The sequence below is a fragment of the Myotis lucifugus genome, unplaced genomic scaffold, assembly GCF_000147115.1.
Source record: "Myotis lucifugus unplaced genomic scaffold, Myoluc2.0 scaffold_40, whole genome shotgun sequence".
Lineage (NCBI taxonomy): Eukaryota > Metazoa > Chordata > Mammalia > Chiroptera > Vespertilionidae > Myotis > Myotis lucifugus.
Window position 1 is genome coordinate 4,458,407 of NW_005871088.1, and position 16,471 is coordinate 4,474,877.

Sequence of the window (16,471 nt, forward strand, 5' to 3'; positions counted from 1 at the left end):
GTTCAAAGTAACTGAGTCATACAAGTCAGTCTTCCAGCCAGCGTCTGCCTATTAGGAACTGTGTGAATATATGTTTTAGAGGGGAACATGCTATCAAATACCTGAATACTTTTATGAAGTATTTATTGTGCTAAAATAATTACTGTGCTGAAAGTGTGAGTGCATGGCTGGGTATTTAGGGCACTGCCTTAGTGACAGGCAAGACAGGCAAATCGTGGTTGGGGCACTTGCCACTTCACCCACCTCTGGAGTTGCCACAGGAGGCACCTCATTGGATTCGCTGTCCGTGGTGCTGCTTTCAGTGTCTGAATCTGATTCTGAGCTGCTCTCTGAGTCACTGGAGCTGCCGGATCCCCCACTGGCTTGCACTGCAGGTGGGGGCTGAGGCTTGGCCAAGGGTGGGCTGAAAGAAAAATGACACCATTCATTGCCCTTTTCAGTCTCAAACCACCAGAAAGAGCCCAGCTCAGCATAAGGACCTATGATCTGTGAGATACAGGCAAAGTGGAGCATTAAGTCCCATTTCACAGATGGAAAATATGAGGCTCAGTAAGGGGCCCATGGTCAAAGGTTTCATTAGAACTATGTCTGTGTGTGTGTGTGTCCAAGTTCCTTGGGTTCCATAACACTGCTTTCTCTCTCCAAAAAATCTTGTGTCCCTCACTCCACATGAAAACTTAAAGCCAATGTTGCATGGAGATAGATACAAATGCACAGCTTTAGATTTTTTTTGTGTGTGTGTCCTAATACTTTTATTTATTATTTATTTTTAATTATTTGTGTTGTTGAAAGTATTACAGATGCCCTCTCCACCCCATTGACCCCCTCCTCCCTCTCCCGCCCCCTCGATCCCATAAGATAATTTTCATTTTCTGTTGCTATTTTTTTCTTCAGAAACCCATAGGTTGTCAAGGGGCTCTGATTTTAGCTATACACACAGTATAGTCTTCTCATCAAGAAGGGGTGAGTTCAATTCTCATTTTAAGGACAGGAAACAAGTCCAGGAAGGGGGAGGGGATTGCCTCTGCCTCATAGCTAGTTAGAAAAGTGCGACTAGAATCATAGACTCCAAGTTCCCTCAAAGGGAAGAGGCTGTGTAAAGCATATTTACTGCTGGGTGTCCAATACCCATCACTCAGCATCATGGTGACCATAGTTGACTATATGAATAAGGGAATGAGAGGATGCACTTCTTGGCTCCTCCACCATAATATTTTGTAAACTCTTTGTAAAACTCTTACCAGGAGGGATGATCATAAAGGACCAACCATTTCTAATGATTGATTTTACATTTGTAAAGCTAAGCAAAACATTTGAAAATTGATACCATTTGCTACTTTGCCTCTATTGGCAATCAGTACTCTTTCTAAGTAATCATTTGCTCTTTGTATCCCATAAAAAATCAACCTCAGCTCCCTCTTGGCATGCTGGGGTATGTCATTTCCTTTTGTTTATTATCTCTTTGGACCAAGTTTTGCTCTGCTTTCACTCAGAAATGGGGATCTAAAGTTGGGGGAGGGTTCTCATCTCCCTCTGTCTCATCAGCCCAATCTCCTTTTTGTTAATCATGGTGAAAGGTGGTTTAAAAACCTTTCAATATGATACCATAAGATATTCTGGAAGCCATGTGCTGAAACTGGGATTACTTTGCCTGAAGAAGACTGTAGAGCCAGTAGGAGAGTGGTTCGTATGATGATAGTCTTCAAACAAACAAACAACAAAAAAAAACTAAAGGTCTGACCTGTAGGAAATGGTGTGAGTTTATTCTGAGGGCTTTCCAAGGTAAAACTAGAGTGAAGATTTATAGATCTAGACAGGAAGGTTTCTCTTCAACATCAGGAAGGAGTTCTAAAAATCTACAGCTGGTCAGTTAGCTTTGTACCCTTAGGTGACTGAATAGCTAGAAGTAGAGGGATTCCTATTGTGGTACAAAGTGGATTGGATTAACTTTAAGGTGTCTTCCAACACAAAGATTATGATTTTTATGAAACTAAAATGTATAGGAGATATTTAGGGAGACTGTTTATGAACCTTAGAGAAAAAGTGTGAGGAGTCATAAGCTCCTTAAGGCATGTTTGAAATGACCTTCTCATGGCAACACTTTACTAATGACAGTGCTCATGTATGATTAAAAGCTACATTTCTATAGGGATATTTTATAAATCAGACTTTTCACTAATTCATATTAACAGCCTCCAGAAAGCCAAACATCTACATTAGTGCTGTCTGACTCTAATCCTATTTTAACTGTAATATCCTTTCTCAGGAAATAAACAGTGATGATGAATTGACCATTCTTCTCAATCAAACTGGGTGGGCATCAACAAGGAAAGGTTCCAAAATGGGTAATGACTTCCTATCGGGAAATAGGTATGGGAAGGCTTTGACAAGCAAGTTCACAGGCAACATATTTCACAAGGCTCAAAACTTTCCAAAGACATGTAGCATGAGATGTTTAATGGGGGAGTTCTGTATTAAACCTTTGTCTTTAGTTGAGACTTGTATACATTTCATCGACATGATTCTTTTCCAGTTTTATAGGGATCAAATGTCTGTATACCAGATAATTTGAAATGCTTCCATATATAATTTCCTCATTAAGGTGTAAATGGGGCAAAAGAATCAACATTTATACCTGATCTTACCTCTCTTTCTCCTTTTCCTCTCTGAACTCTGGGTTCACAAATCCAGAACAAAATATCTCCCTTACCACACAATGCCACTGGAGGCAGACACACTGAACCCTGAACCTATTCCAGCCAGGGATGGGAGGAATCATTTTTATCTGAGTCAGTAGTTTTGAAATATACCCCATTTACTCCCCAAAACCCATTTAGCTCAATTGTGCAATAGAAAGTGTACACATAATAAAGATAAAAGCAGAGTTACTCTGGTAGAAACAAAGGATGGGGAAGAAAGAAGGGGGAGGGTGTCCCCAGTAGCTTGTCCTCCTCCCCCAGATGGCCCTCAAGTACAATTTGAAAGCAAAATACCTCATATCTCAATATTATTACCAGCAACTCAGAATCAAGTATGCTTTGTGTTAAGGCACTGATGCTATTGATAAGTGGATAGTTTATCAGGGCATGGCTTCATGAGATAATCTTTGTCCAGTGTGGGTATACTGAGTATTTTTCCTGCTGTTTGAAATAGAATCTGCTCAGTTTATTTGCAGAGTAATAAGAAGATGCATATCTATCCATTCATATTCATTTTCATGGGAAAGTTATCATACATGACATTGTTTAAAGCCCTGACTGACTAAAAAGATCTGTGGTTGGCAAAATAATAACTCCTTCAAAGATGTCCACATCTTAAATCCCTGAAACCTGTAAATACGGTACCACAAGTGGCAAAAGGTATTTTGCAGATACGAATAAATACAGGATCTTGAGATGTGCAGATGATCCTAAATAATCTGGGAGACCCCAATGTCATCACAGGGTCTCTGGAAGCCAGAGCTTACTGTACGGTAGGCACTATTACTGCCACTGCAATGGGCTGAAAGTTGACCATTTGGAGCTTTCTTAATAACTGCGAATGACTGGTTCCTCACATTTTCCCATCACCGGCAGTTACTGCCTATTTCTCCTAATTTACCTGACACTTACTTCCTTTCTGAGGTGATAACACTGATTTTGGCTATGGCTTTTCATAATTACATTTGACTCGCAATCAATCATGACTCGGTTACCTTTTTTTGTGGACTGACCAGACCCAGGACATTGTCTACATTGGGAAGAGCATGGGATTAAAGTCAGATTATCTCATTTTGTTTTGTTTGTTTTAAACATATTTTTATTATTTTTTTACAAAAACGAAGGGGGAGGGAGAGAGAGAGAGAGACATCAATGATGAGAGAATCATTGATTGGCTGCCTCCTGCATGCCCCCTACTGAGGATCAAGCCTGCAACCAAGGTACATGTCCTTGACTGGAATCGAACCCAGGACCCTTCAATCTGCAGGCTGATGTGCTATCCACTGAGCCAAACCAGTCAGGGCAGATTATCTCATTTTGAATGTTGCCTTAGATACTGTATTGTGTGACCTGAGGCTGAGCACTTAACATAAGGGTTTCAGTTTCCTCATCTGCAAAACAGAGCTAATATATCACATAGACTTATAAGAGGATTGAGTGAGAGAATTTAGGTGAGAGAACTTTATTAATAGTGCTTGTTAAATTTCAGTATACATACAAATCACCTGGAGATCTTATTAACATGAAGATTCTAATTATGCACTGAAGTTCTGCATTTCTAACACATTGCCCAGTGATGTAGATACTCTTCATTGGTGGACCTCACTGAGTAGCAAGGCTAAAACCTACATGGGCTATTCAGATATCAGCTGTTGGGAATAAAATAAGTTAGTAAATTTTAAACTAAAGGTTAGAACACAGTTTTGAGATCAACTGAAGATTTTATTTTTCCATAATCATTCTGCCCTCCTTTAGCAAGAGAAAGTTAACTGCCTATGTCATATTTAATCTAACTTCGTCAAGCGGAAACTTTCTTTAGGCAATTATTTCTGAAGAGGTTCTAATATGATTTCTTCTTACAATTTGCAACTTTCCTCAGATGACTTGCCTGCACCAGGAGTTAACCACATACATGATTCTTTCCTCTGAATGTGTGCTATGTATGGATCACTGCGAGAGTTAGAAATGGCTTGCCACTGTCCTAGCCAAAAATCGGAGTGGCATTAGATTGCATAAATGGCCATGGCTAGGACCCAGAGAATTTTTCATAATGGAAATACTAGTCTTAGCTATGATATATAGAGCGTGATCTGTGTGCCAAAAACAAGGTTCTGCACTTCCACTGCATTTTGTCTTTTAATCCTCACAACAGTACTGTGAGTTATACTCTTACTACCATTTTACAGCTGAGAATACTGAGACTTAGTGCCAAACAATATCAAGTTGAAAACAGTTTTAACAATACTATGGGACAAACTTCAATGTTCAGTTTCAAATAAATGAAACAAAAAAAGCAACAAGACATCTGGATTCAGCCTCACCACAGTATGAGGTGTGATGGCCCTGTAGAGGATGCTGGCATGTTCCCAGTAAGGTTGTCAATGCTGCCTAATGGCTCATTGTATCTTGAGAGAAACACACTTTGCATTTGGGAGAATAAACTGATAATTTAGATTTTTCTGTAAATAATTAAAAGCCACATTGAGTTTTCTGCAATTAGAGCTATTTTGATCAAACAGCTAAACAGGTAAAAAAATCATATACAGCCTAGTGTATTTATATCTTTTGCCTTTAAAGACCATTTTTAAAGGGGATCAAGAGAGGGAATAAAGGCAAGCAAGTGGGTGTGAATGCTGATTCTCTCAAACCCTCATCTCCATCAAAGCAGAGAATGAATGCTTGGCAGGTCACATTCATAAGGAACTGAGAGAGGGCCACAGGCCAGAAATCTAATATAAGGACAAAGCCTTCCAAAAAAGAATTACAACAGTCACAAATCTTAGGTGGAGCAGGGTATGTACTTCATCTGCGTGACTTAAACCTGAAAGCTGCTTCCATGCAGGAATCTCCCCACTGTGTTTATAGAACGGGTCTGGAGATAGATGGCGCCCAACTACCTATCAGGAGAGCCTGGGCAGTTGACAGGCTGAATTACCTGGAAGAGTACAAAGCAGTATGGAGATAGGCTCAGAGCAGCTCTCCACAAGCTTCTGCATTTTTCCTTGCTTGGTTTCTTCTTTCTGTTTCCCATGAGGCTTAGAGTTACCTCTTAATTTGGGAAGTGGGTATTCCTTTTTCAACCTCTCCATAGACTACATTTTTTTTCTTTCAAGGCTCTCAAAGCCAATCTCCTTATCAGTACTGTCTGCTACCCATTCATGTCTGATTTGTTATCTGACACTTCATTAAGAGTTAAGCTTCCGGTTAGGGGTATAGTTGGGCGGACGGGTTGATGGGAAAATAAAAATAACAACAACAAAAAAAGAGTTAAGCTTCCAAGGCCAGACACTTTACATACCACATACATACTCTGTAAAGTGCCTGGTGCACTGAAGACACCTAAAGTGAAGCCATAAAGAAGTTTTCTCTATAGATCTCTGGGAGAACTGTCTACTGTCTATGTCCCTATGGCCTACCCCAATGAAATATCATCATCATTGGGTCAACAAAACCAAAATACTTTTTAAGTGCAGAGTACTTGATAATGTTTCAGTATTTTCACTCTTATGACCTCATGTGATTGCTACAAGAACACTGGTGATAGTGGGGTGGGGTTGGGAATCAGATGGAATAGGTATCCTACCCACTTTACACATGAAGCTCCAATATCTTTTAACTAAAGTTTTGTGACTAGGTTCCAAAGGGGGTGGGTGGTGGGTGGGCGGTTTCATCAGGCTATTGCGACTGTTTCTTAAACACCACAGCTTGAGGAAATGAAAAGAATCGGTTATCTACTACAATATCCATCCTTGTAATCATATCAAAAGGCAACAGGAACACAGAATTAATGTCAAATGCTTTCTTCAAGTGACATAATGAGGTAGCTTGCAAGAATTTGCAACCATTCATGCTAGGAAAACCTTGTTGCATTTGACTTATTCAAATGACAAATCTCACTGAGGCTAGAGAAAAAAATTCACAGTTGACAGCTAATAACTCCACATTTATTAATAGTTTGTGACGATTAAATAGGGAAAAAGTAAATGTTATTTATGTTTCACATCATTGTAGTTTGTTAAATTGTATTTGTTTTCAAATACATAATAAACATGGTACAAACATGGTACTAAATTAAAAATATGCAGAAAGAGATACAATGAAAATGTATCTTCTTACTCTGTACTGTCATTTTACCCAATTTTCTAAAGTTTTCCACTGTTACCAGTTCCTTATATTTCTTCCAATGATATTGCACAAATTTATGAATATTGATTTGTGTGATTTTAAAATAAAGGTTTTTAATTATAAAAGTAATACCATAAAAATTTTCCTGTATGTGGAATGGCAAGGCATTCAATGAATGACATTGAAAGTCACATACACAATTTCTAAAATAAAACTCATGCAGTCTCCTTACTGAATGTGTCTTCATAATCATGTCTGAAATATATTGTAAATACAAGCATTAAAATACCTAAGTGAATGGCAAAAATTGCAACTTGCAAAATTGCCGTGTCTGACCCTAACACACAAAAAAAGAGGAAATAACATAACACGTAACCATGAGGAGCAGAAACTGCTCGGTCTTTCAGGGTGGGAGCAGGCTGCAGGTTCCTAATCAGGAAACAGTTGCTGATGGTCTTCTATGAAACTTCTTAAAGATGTGGTCAACATGTGCCCCCAACAATCACTGTCCAGCCTACTCCACATTGCAAATCAGGTGTTTTTTCCTTATTTTCCTTGACCTCACTCCCTGGTGGACTAAAAGCTTTGACTTCTTTTGTACTTGGTCCCAGTGAACATATATAACATCAGACCTCTTGGCTTCAGAATTTACAATGAAATTCTTACAAATAAATATACTCTTTTCTACAAGATTTTTAGAGATCTTACTGTGAAATTGTATTTTCTTTAAATACAATTTTAAAAATGCCTTACCTTAGTGCCAGGTTGTTATTTCCTTCTATTCCCAACACACCTATCACTTTTGTCTCCTCCCTGCTCCAACATTGCCTCCATGACTTTCCTTATATTGTTTTTCTGCTTAGAATAACACATTTTTTCCTCTCTTCTGCTTGCTTATATCTTTATCTTTTAAGCTCAAATTCAAATAACACGAGGTCTTCTCTAGTGAGTTCAGTTCTCACAGATACCGCCCTTTTCTTTCTTTTCACTAATTGCATCATAGTTTATCGCTTGCTTATTCTTTTTTTATATATACATTTTATTGATTTTTTTACAGAGAGGAAGGGAGAGGGATAGAGAGTTAGAAACATCGATGAGAGAGAAACATCGATCAGCTTCCTCCTGCACACTCTCTACTGGGGATGTGCCCGCAACCAAGGTACATGCCCTTGACCGGAATCGAACCTGGGACCTTTCAGTCCACAGGCCAATGCTCTATCCACTGAGCCAAACCGGTTAAGGCATCGCTTGCTTATTCTTGAATTATTTCATTGTACTAATCTTTTGCCTGCTCACTAAATTGTACATTCCTTGATGACAGAGGCCAGATTGTACAGTTATTTTGTGTATCCTAGGGTGACTAGTATAACTTGTACTAGTCCTCTGCCGGCCATCTTGTGGCCACATGGGGGCGGCCATCTTTGACCACATGGGGGTGGCCATTTTGTGTGTTGGAGTGAGGGTCAATTTGCATATTGGTCATGACTAATTAGCATATCTGGTCATGGCTGTGAGGGCATCATGACCAATTTACATATTACCCTTTTATTAGCATAGATGGCTTCATAATTAATAGAAAATTATCACAAACAAGGTCAGCTGGTAAAGAACAATACTTAACTATGAAATATTTATGTATTGCTGATGCTAAGCAGAAGATAACACTTAGGCCAGCCTACCCAACACCAAAACATCCTGAATCATAAGTTAATTTGATGAAAATAATTAAGCAAATAGGTTACCTGATGATAAATTTCTAACCTTTCAACTGGTTGTACAGATGCCAACCTTTCACAGTGTCTGACTCTTTCTTTAACTTCAGTTCCATTGACAAAATACAACTTCTTTGGATGAACATTTTCAATGTAATCAATATTTACAGCAATAGTCATTGATAAGTCACAATACACTTACATGCATGAACATAAGAAATAAATGGTGTGGCTCTTACTAAAAATGAGTGCTAGATACACACAGACTTTCATATTTTTAATTAAAATGATTATTCCATTATTCTAATTTGTGTGAAATGTGAGCCACTCTCATTATATACTTTTGATACATGAACCAGACCATTCTACATTGTGCCTAATATTAACTCCCTTTTTAGTTGATGATTTTTCTAGTAGCATAATTAATTTCCTCATGGAAGTAAAAATATTCAATCAATTTGGGATTAAATATGAGGTTGAAGGACTTTCAGAAAAGACAGAACTAAATCTCCTAGCCCACATGCATTCTAATTATGACACCCTCACATTAAGAACAAAAAGGTGTTCCCCTCCCATGATAAATGGGCCTGAAAATCCTCCCCAGCGTTTACTATAAATCACAAAAGACCATTAATAAACAGGCAGGAAAAATGACAGTTTCTACAAGAATTCTTTGCCTAAGACTATCAATGTCATATTTAAAACTGACATCTTAAATCTTTTATACAGAAGCCCTTTGAGTAAAAAAAAAAAGCCCAGCTGTTTTAAACAGAATTTTCTGTGCCTGTTATTTTGAATGACAGTAAAGGAAATACTGGATCTTTAATCTCATCATACTATCTGACTGAAAATCTTGCCCTCTAGCTAACAGTCTCCCTCCTCATCAATGCTAAAATAAGGAGGTCAAGTGCAAATGAGAGAAGAGGATATCACACTTTCTTTATATTTGGGGAGCTCATTTGATCTTGCACCCCACTTGCTTTTGATGTCAAGAGGAAAAGTCTGATCATGGCCACCAGTAATAAATAGCTAAGTACAGGCTGCCTTATTCAACATTGACTCCTGTATATGGCATGGCAGGGCTTACACTTGAATCTGGATCAATAGTAACAAGAATGACAATCCCATATTACAAATGAACACAGTTACTTAAAAGTTGACCTAGAAAGAAATGGAAACAAACGTAGGCATTTCTCTAAGAACTAGCAGGGTGTGTGATATTGACAATTAAGCTAGTAGTAATAAGGTCAGAGTGGTTTTTGTTACTAACAGAAATTTTGATGTGGAGGAATTTCTCAAGCAGAGAATTAGAAAAATTTAGTTTTCCAAGGAAGGCAGGATTTAGAATAAAAATGATTTAAAAACATATAATTAAAAACACCTTCTGAGGTTAAGCAAATTACATTGGCAGTCATCAGAAAAACCTGGTAATTTGCATGTCCTGAAAGTTATGCCAATAGCAAGTCACAATTATATGGAATTGCCACTACCTGAGGCCAAACAAATGTACATCTTAGGGATTAGAGTGAAGACAAGGTATTTACAACTTGGGTATGAGGGAAGGTGTTAAATGTCCGAAACAAGAAAAATATGCTCACTTGCAAACCACGAGATGTATATTTACCAGTAGTAAGATATATATGTTTTCTAGCTTGATGATATCAATATCTCAATTTTCATTGCAGTTTTCAGAAGCATAAATTATTCTAGCTTCATAATGATAATACCCAGGTACAGTACTCTTACAGTTAGAAACTTGGGCAAAAATAATTGATGGATAAATATTTTCCAGAAAGATTATATAATAAAAAGCCTCCTTGGAATATAATTATATTTCAATATATATTTCAGACAACTATGCTTAAATTCAAGGTGTTTGAATGAGAGACAATGTGTGCATGCCCATGTTTGAGTGTGTATGCCTGTACCCATGTATACATGTGATTGTGCATGTGTGCATGTGAATGAGTATTTGTGAGTGTATATTTGTCTATTGGCTAAAATCCAGGATGGCTATTACCAAGAGAAGTGAATTAATTTCAGCATTATTTAAAGTGGCTGGCTAAGAGATAAAACAATATTGGGAGGAGTATCCTTCAATGAGATGCATGATATTAAGAATAATGTTACTACTCTGGCCAGTGTGGCTCAGTTGGTTGAGCATCATCCCATGCACCAAGAAGTCATTGGTTCAATTCCTGGTCAGGGCACATGCCCAAGTTTCAGGTTTGGTTCCCAGTTGAGGTGTTTCTCACATAGATTTTCTCTCTCTCCCTCTCCCTTCTTCTGTCTCTATCAAATCAATAAAAACATATTTTAAAAAAGAATCATGTTGCTATTAACTGGCTAAGGGCACATGCTGACTTCTGTAGTACATGTTGGGCATTAGTCGTTTAATAAAGAATTATTGTTGCTGACCAATGTTTATATTAACCCCCATTTGGATTCTAGCCATATTTCAATAGCATACACAAATGTATATTCATATGTAGAAGAGTCAAACTATTCAGGTTCTCATATACACAAAAGTTAGTTTTAAAAACAATAATATCTATAATAATAAAAGGGTAATGTGCTAATTAGATCGGACATTTTTCCGGACGACCTTTTGGATGTCCTTCCGGATGTAGTTGGGGCCAAAGGGAAGCCTGGGTCACAGGTGCTTGTCTGTGACTGGAGAAAAGCCAGCCTGGGTCCTGGGTGCCTGCGCGTGGCTGGAGGGAAGCCAGCCCAGGTTCCAGGTGCCAGAAGGAAGCCAGTCCTGGCAGCTTGGGAAAGAAAGGCCTACTCTTGCATGAATTTCGTGCATCGGGCCTCTAGTGTAAATATAAAAAGTCTGAAAGAACTTAAATGGTGGTTATTTTTTTATCTTTTGGACATGACTCATTAAATATCCACAGGAAATGTGAACTCTTTCAGTGTGTCATAAAATTTGTGAAAATCAGTAGATGAGTGGATAAAAAAGCTGTGGTACATATGCACGATGGAATACTATGCAGCTGTAAAAAAGAAGAATCTCTTACCCTTTGAGACAACATGGAAGGATGTGGACAGTATTAAGCTAAGTGAAATAAGCCAGTCAGTCAGAGAAAGATAAGTATTGCATGATTTCACTTATAGGCGGAGTCTAGTGAATAAATTAACTGAGTAACAAATAGATCCAGAGACATGGAAGCAAGGAACAGACTGATGAATCTCAGAGGGAAGGGGGGGCAGGAAGAGATTAACCAATGAACTTGTATTCATACTAGAGGCCCAGTGCACGAATTCATGCACCATTGGGGTCCCTCGGTTGGTCTGGCCTGTGGGATTGGGCCGAAACCAGCTTTCTGACATCCCCCAAGGGGTCCCAGATTGTGATAGGGCACAGACCAGGCCAAGGTTCCCCACTGGTGCACAATTGGGGCCGGGGAGGGATGAGGGAGGTTGGCCAGCTGGGCAGGGACTGTGGGAGGGCTCCAGGGCATATCTGACCTGTCTCGCTCAGTTCTGATCGGCTGGACTCCAGCAGCAAACTAATCTACCAGTCAGAGTGTCTGCCCTCTGGTGGTCAGTGCACATCATAGCGACTGGTCGACTGGTCTACTGTCTGCCCCCTGGTGGTCAGTGCACATCATAGCAAGCAGTTGAACAGCCTTAGCATATCATTAGCATATTACACTTTGATTGATTGAACGGCCGACCAGAGGACTGGACACTTAGCATATTAGGCTTTTATTATATAGGATATGCATAACACATGGACACAGACAATAGTGCAGTGAAGGCCCGGGGGTAGGGGGTGGGATCAGGGTGGAGGGGATCAATGGGATGAAAAAAGAGGATATCTGTAATACTTTCAAAATTAAAGATAAATTTTTAAAAACCTTGTGAAAACTTATAGGCTTCCAATATATGGAAACAACCTATATATTTGTCAATGGATGAATGAATCATATATATGATTAAGCCTTTAAAAAGAAGAAAATCCTGTCATTTGCAACAACATGGATGAGTCTAGAAGACTTTATGTTAAGTGAAATAAGCCAGATGCAAAGAAAAATAGTGTGTTCTAACCTATATGTGCATTCTTAAAAAAAAAAAATCAACTCATAGGAGCAGAGAGTAGAATGGTGGTTTCCAGGGGCTGGAGGTTGGGGTGAAGGGGAAATATTGGACAAAGGGTACAAATTTTCAGTTATAAGATGAATAACTTCAGAAGATCTAATGCACAGCATGGTAACCATAGTTAGTAATGATGTATTATTACTTGGAATTTGCTAAGAGTAGATCTCAAGGAAAAAAGTAAAGTAGCTGTGTGAGATGATGAATGTGTTAATTAGCTTGATTGTAGTAATCATTTCACAATGAATATGTATATAAAAACATCAAAATATATACCTTAAATATATACAATTCTTGTCAATCATATCTTGATAAAGCTAGAAAAGAAACTGCTAGGCTTCCAGTTGGTGGTAGGGTAATGATAAATTCCTGGTGTTGGAGCTATGGTTTATAAGACTTGGCCTACTCTTCAAGTAGTAGATAATCTAATTAGTAGATAATCTAATACATATCTAGCATGGATGATCTCAGATATTTGCATTATTTTTTTATTTTGTCAAGAAAAATAACAAGGCAACAGTAATTATTTCAAGTTGTAGGAATGGTTTTTAGCCTCCATCATTGTGAATGGAATGATATGAATTCAGTAGTGCAGATTGTTGAGCTGCAGCTCTGTGACATTAGAAAACCTTAGTTGTACTGAGTAGGGAGGAGGTTTGACAAAGTGATTGCTTTGTTCTAATAACTTTATGCTAAAATAAAGTTATATCATAATCAGTTTTGCAATAGAAATCCTTATAGCAATTGCAGAGTGGAGATCTCCTTATAGCAATTGCAGAGTGGAGATCTTTTGCATGAAAAGAGAACATTACTCTTTCTGTAATTATGATCACTATGTTAAAGCAATAAAGAAAGTGCACTAATTTAAAAGAAAAAGAGAGAGAGAAAGAAAGAAAGGAGAAAGAAAGAAAGAAAGAAAGAAAGAAAGAAAGAAAGAAAGAAAGAAAGAAAGAAAGAAAGAAAGAAAGAAAACAAGGCATATAATTACTTTTCTTCCCTTTCCCTCCTTCCTCCTCCTCCTCTGTCTCATTCTGGTATCTTTCATAGAAAAGTCTCATTATTCTATGTAATACTGTCTGTTTTAATGGTCCTTTATTTCTGATTATATTATAAAATGACAAGAAAGTCCATTTTTAGAAATGTTTCTAGTTTGTGTCTCATGTGCTTATAACAGGCTAATGCTATGAAACATAACAATACAAATCAAATATTTAAAATATTTTAGTATCAATATTTAAAATAGTTGTTAGTTAACCCCATTCTAGAAAGAAGAGAAAGAACCTGACCTCCTGTAATCTGCATGCTATTAATGTTGTTATAGAAAGGCAAAAAGGGCATGACATCAACTGAAACATAAAGAGATTTTAATCATTTCTTCCCTTGCTATGTTCTTTCTTTAGCAATCATATGTTTGGGAGCCCATCCTGTGTTAACGTGTTTCCAAATTGTACACAAATCTGCAAGAAACCAAAACAATTTTGGCTCTGTGGTTTTACTTTCTTTTAATATGATGGTTTATATACTGTCGTTTATTCATTTATTGGCCTGATGGCTTTTATGAGTTGTGATTCAACATAAGTTTTTTTCTAGTATCATGTTTTATAAAGATATGGAGAATGTAATATAAGTCTGATATAATTATGGTTATATTCCACACAAGACAATACTGTAAATAAGAAGAGAGTCTAAAAAGCTGCTTAGCAAAATGATCTTACTATACAAGGCAGTGTGAAAATGTAAGAGGAATCTATAATGACAATGAAGATTAGCCATTTGCTCTCTAACCTTATTTACAGAAGCAATCAGAGGTATTCAGGTTGAGTTAATGACCCTGTCTCCAATTAATTCAATTGTCTACAAACAACACTAGTGCAGTGGCTGCCTCAAAGTCTGCCACACAGGCTCAGAGGAAATACATAAGACTCCATTAAAAGTGACAATAATAATGCATTTATTACTGAAACACTATTGTATTATAAATAAATTCCTCATGTTAAATTATGATCCACACTTTAACAGAAATTCAATTACTGAAATAATAAAAAAGATGGTGTATTTTCCAAGTGTGTGGACTATAATTTGGCTGCTTAGTTACCAGCGGTTGGCTGTTTTGCAATTTTTCCTTCATAGACTATTTCTTTTGAATAAATGCCAGACTTTTTCATACAAATTTTATGAGCAAGTTGCAAAATGAAATTTTGAGCTTTTGAATCCAATTATGAAAGACATAACTAAATCTATTATTTAAAAATTTCTAGTAAGCCCTTTCTGCTGTTGTTCAGAACTGTCTGGTAATTGAGGTAAGCACAGGTGCTACTCATTATGGACCATTGTGCACCATCTGAATTCTGGGAACTGTAGAATTCAGATGGTTTAAACTCTGTTTGTGTGAATAACAAACAGGCCTGATTCTGCACTTGTTTGTACAAGCTTGTACAAAGCTCATTTGGGACTTCGAAGACACCTGCTTACCCTTTTGAATCCAAAACAGTATCATTTATGTTCTGGCTATCCTTTCAATGATAATTTTGAAAAAGCAACACATTTTCTGCTCTTCTTTCATGCCCACCATCTCCTCTACCATGTAGTAACTTCAATACATCCTTTTCTTTGGTTATAGGAAAATTAGTTGAGTCAACCTGTGGCAATTATCCATGACAAGAGAAGATACAGAGCTGTAAGACACAAACAGAGAGAAAAGAAGAACCAGTTCCTCATACAGAAAGATGTCTTAAAGCAACTGTTTAAGATGGACTGGGATATGGCTTATTTATGTTTAGGACTAGATTTGTTTCTTTATTTTCCTTTCTTTTATCCATTTTTTTCTGGGTTCTCACATTTGTCTTTCTAATGTCTATCTTCTTTGTCTTTGCTCCCCCCCTCCCCAATTTTATTGAGATATAATTGGTATAAAGCATTGTGTGAGTTTAAGGTGTACAACATGATGGTTTGATATATTTATCCTATATAATAAAAGCCTAATATGCAAATCAACCAAATGGCAGAATGACCGGTCAGCAGGGGGCGGGGCTGGTGAGCAGGCAGTGCCTGGCCAGCTAAGGCAGGTGCCAGTGGGCAGAGGGAGGGGATGGTGATCGGGGGGGCAGCGGTGACCGGTGGCGGTGGAGGGGCGATCCGGAGGCGGGCCAGCTGCTCACTGGCCGGCACCATCCCCTGATTGCCCTGCCGGTCGCCTCTTGTAGAGGGAGGCCACCGGCAAGTGGCAGAGGGGTGATGGGGGCAGGGCCAGAGCTGCCCCCTGGTGGTCAGTGTGCTCCCATAAGGGGAGAGCAGCTCAACCACAAGGCGGGCTGAGGGCTGTTGAGCACAGCGGTGGTGGTGGGAGCCTCTCCTGCCTCTGCTGCAGGGCTAAGGGATGTCAAACTGATGGCTCCCAGACTGTGAGAGAGTGCAGGCAGGGCTGAGAGACCCCCCCCCACCCCGAGTGCATGAATTTTTGTGCACCAGGCCTCTATTCCTATATAATAAAAGGCTACTATGCAAATCGACTGAACAGCAGTACGACTGATAACTATGATGCACACTGACCACCAGGGGGCAGACTCACAATGCAAGAGCTGCTCCTGGTGGTCAGTGCATTCCCACAGAGGGAGCACTGTTCAGCCAGAAGCTGGGTTCACAGCTGGTGAGTGCAGCAGCAGTGGCAGTAGCCTCTCCCGTCTCCACGGCAGCACTAAGGATATCTGACTGCTGGCTTAGGCCCACTCCCCACATGGGGAACAAGCCTAAGCCATCAGTCGGACATCCCCTGAGGGCTCCTGGACTGGGAGAGGGCACAGACCTGGCTGAGGGACACCCTGAGTGCACAAA

General features: G+C 38.7%; 1 protein-coding gene across 3 annotated transcripts in view; it reads right to left on the reverse strand.

Annotated features, from left to right (window-relative positions):
- Positions 1-16,471, reverse strand: part of AFF2 (AF4/FMR2 family member 2) — a 584,839-nt gene that overhangs the window by 44,191 nt on the left and 524,177 nt on the right. For all 3 annotated transcript variants that reach the window (XM_023752977.1, XM_014454947.2, XM_023752976.1), the window contains one exon: positions 244-403. In XM_023752977.1, coding sequence (XP_023608745.1) covers positions 244-403 — 160 coding nt within the window. The remainder of the gene's footprint in view (positions 1-243; positions 404-16,471) is intronic.